This window comes from Glycine max, chromosome 15 (genome assembly GCF_000004515.6).
Source record: "Glycine max cultivar Williams 82 chromosome 15, Glycine_max_v4.0, whole genome shotgun sequence".
In the NCBI taxonomy this organism is placed as follows: Eukaryota; Viridiplantae; Streptophyta; class Magnoliopsida; order Fabales; family Fabaceae; genus Glycine; species Glycine max.
Window position 1 is genome coordinate 12,899,402 of NC_038251.2, and position 2,860 is coordinate 12,902,261.

The 2,860-nt window shown below is 32.7% G+C and overlaps 1 protein-coding gene across 1 annotated transcript; it reads right to left on the reverse strand.

The window, feature by feature from the left end:
* Positions 1-722: 722 nt before the first annotated feature.
* LOC100796097 (probable purine permease 4) lies at positions 723-2,065 on the reverse strand. The gene has a single exon (XM_003547354.4). The coding sequence runs from the start codon at positions 1,987-1,989 to the stop codon at positions 913-915; it is 1,077 nt and encodes a 358-aa protein (XP_003547402.1). The 5' UTR covers positions 1,990-2,065; the 3' UTR covers positions 723-912.
* Positions 2,066-2,860: the final 795 nt, after the last annotated feature.

The following is a 2,860-nucleotide window of genomic DNA, read 5'->3' on the forward strand; positions in this document are numbered from 1 at the left end:
TAAGCTTTTTTCCTCTTGGTCAAAAAATCCCAGTAAAGTTAAGCAACGGATTTCATGTGACACCAAAGCTGTAATAGCTACAGATAACTATTGCTAGTGAATGGTACTTGGTGATGTTGTCATTAATAACTCGATTAGCAAGAATTTACAGCGTGTTTGGAGACACGTCTGGTGGCCAAGAAATCACGTCTGGTGGGGAAAAAAACATGAAAACTACAATAGGGAGCTTCTATCTAGACGTGAAAAACTACGATAATAACGTCATACCGAACATGCCCTTAGTGCTCTTTAATCGAAGAATCAATTCAAAGATAAACAATTTGTGTTTATAAAATAGTAATTTGATAAACATTATTTAGACATTGAGAATGTATCAAAAGAAATTTAAACATCGAGAACAAAGAATTGAATAAGCACATAACTTTAATCCTTTTTTTAAAAAAAATATTTTTAGTGTTGATCTTTCATGAGAACTCACATTTTATCTCGATAACTCACCTAAAAAAAATTGTTTAAAGCGATAGAAATATTATTGAGGTGAAATTTTGGACAAGATCCTCGATCTCCTGCCTTTGCAACAAGATATTTTCTACAGCAAAAATCTGAACCATTAATCACATTGTCTCGTTTAATTGTTGCACAAAAGCTAATCAATATATAGTTGTAATTTAAGTGGATGTTTGCTGCAGACAAAATTAGCTAGAGAGAATCTATTTTGGCAAAACTTCAATTCTCGTTAGAAAATAAATAGCAAAACAGTTAATAAACTGCATAAAAGTTTTGTTCAACAATTTGAGTCTTGGCCAAACTATTTAACTACACCAGAGCTTGGAATTATTGAGGTACTATAGCACCACACACTACCACTTCTTATCCAAGTTCTATAGTTCAACAAGTCACATTATCCAAGTTCTATTTAACTACCAACTCTGTGGTAGATCCACCACTGCTGTTCCTTCTTTCAGCTGCCTCCTCTTGCCTCCTTTTAAAGTACATGCAATAGACATAAGAGCAGAAGCCCCAAATGCACAAAACAGTGGCCACAATCTTAAAACCATTGAAGGCATCATGGTACACAAACCACCCTGCCAACACATTCAGGGACAACAAAGCATTAGCAGAAACCCCTCCAGTTACTGAAGATGTGAGAAAGACCAACCCTGCAGTTCCCATGTAGCAACACTGCCATGTCACCACACTTGACACAACCGTCAACCAGTAAAAAGTGGATCCCTTGTCAAAAACCCTCTCAGCTTCTTCCCTCATCTCAGAAAACCCTCCTTTGTACACCATGCCTCCAGTGACTAACGCCGTGGCCGCAATCTCCATTATGATCTGCATCTCCATCACCATTTCGTAGCAGTAAACCCTCTCGTAGATCCTCTCCATCAGTGGCAAGTACAAGGAAAACAAGAAGCTTGCACCTATGGTGCAAGAGAACCCTATGATGTAGTCCTTTTGGGTTAGCCCTTCTGACTTCTCGTGACTAGAGTTAAAGGCTAGAATGGCGGAACTCATGGTGATGAGGATCATAGAATTAAGATTTGAAAATGTGATTTTTTGTTTTACAATGATGGCTGAGAGAATGAGGGTGAAAGCAAGCTGAAAGGATAAGAGAATTCCTGAGGTTGAGATTGGGAGATATGCCACACCCCATGAGTACAGAAGGTTATTAAACCCTAACATAACACCAACACAAAATGAATACCATAACATCTTTGGAGTGAAATCTGAGAAGGGCTTCCTCTCAGTGTAATTGAGGAGACTTGGGAGAAAAATGGGAATGACTAGGAAGGGAAAACCTGCACACTGGACCCATGAAGAGACCCATTTGCTAGATCCTTTGTGGTTAAAGTAATATTTTGTGAGCAAACTAGAGGAGACTGACCCCACAAAGAGCAAAACATAATTTAGAAACAAGAGGGGCCTATACCTCTTGTTTGTCATACTTTTTTGATCTTCATGATGATGGTGTTCTATGTTGTCCATGAATGGAGTAAGATGTGGAAGTGATGTTTGTGGACCTTCTTGATCAATTGAGCTGAGAAACTGATGATGCAATGGTGGGGATTGTGATGCGGCAGCATGGAAGAGAGAGATTTGATATATATATATATATATATGATACCGACAATATCATTTATGGTTACATAAAAAAAATTAATAAATTATTTCAACATTTCATTTATGGTTACATGATGATAAAGGATTTAAATTTTTCTATAAAATTAAATTTTATCTATTTATAGTTTTTTTATTTGATAAGAATTGAATTCATTCATATATATATATATATATATATATATATATATATATATATATTATGATATTGATAATATCATTTATGGTCACTAAATAAAATTAATAAATTATCTTAACATTTCATTTATGGTTATATGCTTAAAATTATAATAAATGAATTTTGTGAGAAATTAATGATAAAGGACTTAAATTTTTTACAAAAATTAAATTTTATCTATTTGTAATTTTTTTATTCGATAAGAATTGAATTCAAATATTAAAACATATATATATATATATACACGTTTAGCTATGATATTGACAATATCATTTATGGTCACATGAATAAAATTAATAAATTATCTCGACATTTCATTTATAGTTACATGCTTAAAATCATAATAAATGAATTTTGAGAAAAATTAATGATAAAGGACTTAAATTTTTCTATAAAAATTAAATTTTATCTATTTATAATTTTTTTATTCGATAAGAATTAAATTCATATATATATATATATACACACACACGTTTAGCTATGATATTGACAATATCATTTATGGTCACATGAATCAAATTAATAAATTATCCTGACATTTCATTTATGGTTACATGCTTA

What these genes read in the sequence shown, in the direction of transcription:
- LOC100796097 (XM_003547354.4), bottom strand. Translation starts at nt 1,989, where the DNA reads ATGGACAACATAGAACACCATCATCATGAAGATCAAAAAAGTATGACA.